Source organism: Austrofundulus limnaeus, unplaced genomic scaffold, assembly GCF_001266775.1.
Source record: "Austrofundulus limnaeus strain Quisiro unplaced genomic scaffold, Austrofundulus_limnaeus-1.0 Scaffold35, whole genome shotgun sequence".
In the NCBI taxonomy this organism is placed as follows: Eukaryota; Metazoa; Chordata; class Actinopteri; order Cyprinodontiformes; family Rivulidae; genus Austrofundulus; species Austrofundulus limnaeus.
The window spans coordinates 1,969,651-1,972,387 of NW_013952437.1; the positions used below are offsets into that span (position 1 = coordinate 1,969,651).

At 30.9% G+C, this 2,737-nt stretch overlaps 1 protein-coding gene across 1 annotated transcript in view; it reads right to left on the reverse strand.

The window, feature by feature from the left end:
- Positions 1 to 1,022: 1,022 nt before the first annotated feature.
- The window catches only part of cav4a (caveolin 4a), a 4,905-nt gene continuing 3,190 nt past the window's right edge, over positions 1,023 to 2,737 (reverse strand). The window contains exon 3 of the mRNA XM_014006290.1: positions 1,023 to 1,882. Within this exon, the coding sequence (XP_013861744.1) occupies positions 1,732 to 1,882 (151 nt within the window). The 3' untranslated portion in view covers positions 1,023 to 1,731. The remainder of the gene's footprint in view (positions 1,883 to 2,737) is intronic.

Consider the following 2,737-nt stretch of genomic DNA (forward strand, 5'->3'; position numbering starts at 1 on the left):
TCTCAAACTTTTATAACTCACAGAAATGTAATGATTTATTATCTTGCATAAATACACACACACAGTACTTATATTGTGTTTTTGTTTTGTCTGTTTAGTCTTGTTCTCTTAATGCACTGGTAGGACCTGTGAAAATGCAAAAAATGTGTTATGTGATCTCTTTGGGAAGTTTATAAAGTTGACAAAACCGTCAGCCTTCTTTATCAAAGTGTGGTGATACACCATTTGAACAGCTACTTTTGTTGACACAAAATAAATAGTGTGATTTGTGAAATATTCACAAAACATTACGACTGAGATACAGAATGTGCTTATGTCCAATTTGTTTTCCCCTTTATGTAGCAATAAAATACATTTACCAGAGGCGTATAAAGTACTTGATATAAGTAAAAGTAAAAATACTTTAAAAGAAAATTACTTTGATAAAATGAATTTCACTCATAATAAAAGCACGTAAGTAAAAGTCAGAAAACTGCTTAGAATAATTGATAAAGTAAATGTACTTTTGCACACATTCGAAGAAATGAARTGTTGAATTTACTCARGTWATATCAACTGGTTCCACAAAACTGAGTTCAGCAAATTGAGCAATTTAGCCAYATTGTTTTAAAGAAAACGTGAAAATTGCCAAAAAAATTGCTCGTAAATTCAACTTGGTTTAGTGGAACCAATTGACATAACTACATGTAACGCTTAAATTTTTTAGAGTGCATAATAAACTCCTTTTATGAATTTAGTCATATTTAAATTTGGAGTGTGTAACAATGTGTTAAATTTTAATGCAAATAATCAAAAGTATAATTTTTGAAGTTTTGAATGTGACTAAAAGAAATGTAAAAGTTACAAGTGAAAAAAACAGATCATCATATAAGGTACTTAAATACTATAAAGAAGTAAATGTACTTTGTTACTATACACCTCCGTTAGTTACAAAAAGTTGAATAAGTTAAGTTGGCAGCAATAAAACCACAACAGTAGCAAAAACATTTAAACACTGAATGGATAGCTAAATGCACAGGAAATTAAAGTAATTCAGAAGATTTTTTTATTTACTTTAAATAAATAATTTTACTACTGAATAATATATTGCATGTAATTGAAATATTTTATTTTTAACGATAATATTAATTATTAATCCACTCAACCAAATTTTTGTATCATTATCACAATTTGTTGATGTTTTCCTTCTTCACAGTACTGAAGTATTTACTGCAATTTAAAACTCTGACATTAAAACGAAAGTAGYATTGCATGTGCTGCACAGGACATCTTCACAAATTAAGAATCTTTTGCTAATCAAACCATTTTTGGGTTGGGTAATTTCATGTTTAAGCATTATTGATAGTACAAGAATACAAAGTAAAACCAAGTATTTTTGAAAGATTCGATGAGTAATACTAAATTATACTGATGAAATGGCTTGAGTGCTGACATTACAATAAGATCCAAGTCCAAGTTAAAAAAGGACTGTATTTTTAATAAAAACATCAAAGAGATTTCAGACTGTGTAATGTTAAATATTGCATCAGAGTAAATTATATAAACATTCAAGAGGACAAGCAGCTTTCTCCGTTAAATGTTAATGAAAGTGGCTTCACTCATGAAAAAAAAAGATTTTGTTTTGATTTAAATACTAAAGAATCAAAAATCAAATCTTGGCTTTGCTCAGTGAGCAGAAGCGTGTTTGTGTCCACGTCCTGAGGAAATGCAGTTGATTCCTGTGTAAACATGTCATTCTTTGGCCAAGTGAATGCTGAAGCCTCTGTAACATTTCCCAGCACTCGTGAACAGAGGAGYCACAAAGGTTTGCAGCACGACGCTCCAGAAGCTCTGCAGCCAGCGAGTAGCGATAAGGACACACTGGATACAGGGACTGACCATCCTGTCATGAAAAGGAAACGCAAAAATTCAGAAGTAAACAAACTTAAATTAAAAGTCCAACTTACTGCTGATAAAAGGTTGTGAATAATCAAGTCTCTGTGGACAGGAGGTTCGGATTTATTTATTCTCTTCAATTCTGTGGTTTTTCAGCAAAATTGCCCCATGAGATCTTTAAAAAAAACAAATAAAAACACCCAAAATTCCCTAAATGTAACTGGGCGTGACCTGAAGTAGCCACATCTATTAACAAAACAGTTTTTCTCTATTTTCTCTTCACTTAAAAAATAAGTCAGTGATGATGAAGAACTAAATAAACTAATAATATTTGGTTTCGTTTTCTACTGAAGTGACACTAAAAAAACAGTTTTGATTTTTGTGACTGCGTGTGTGCTAAGCTATGATATCATATATTTTCTTCACAGTTCTTATCAGTTAGACACATAAATGCTAAGTGTTTGCCAGAAAACAAATAAAAGAAAATAGTTACTGTTTTATTTTATTCTAAAGGCACGTTTATACTCAGTGGCTTTTATCTCTTGTTAAGCAGGATATCCTGACTTTCGTTGTGCTGTTTGATGTATTTTATTTTATGTGATTTCATTTTGTCGAGGTTAATTTAAGTTCCCTTTACTAGTGTTTTACATCATACTCTTTGTAAAGCTTTTGAGCACGAGACGTTAAAGGACACAAAAGTTGTGAGTGATCTTATGAAGAGAGAGGGAAATGTGGCTTTACTGCAGTATCTAAAAAAATAAATATAAACAAAAATCTATTAATGACCTGATGCATCTCAGTAATCCAGGTAAAAAATCAAAAAGAAAAAAAATTGTGTAGGTCTTCTGGACGGGTTCTTCTC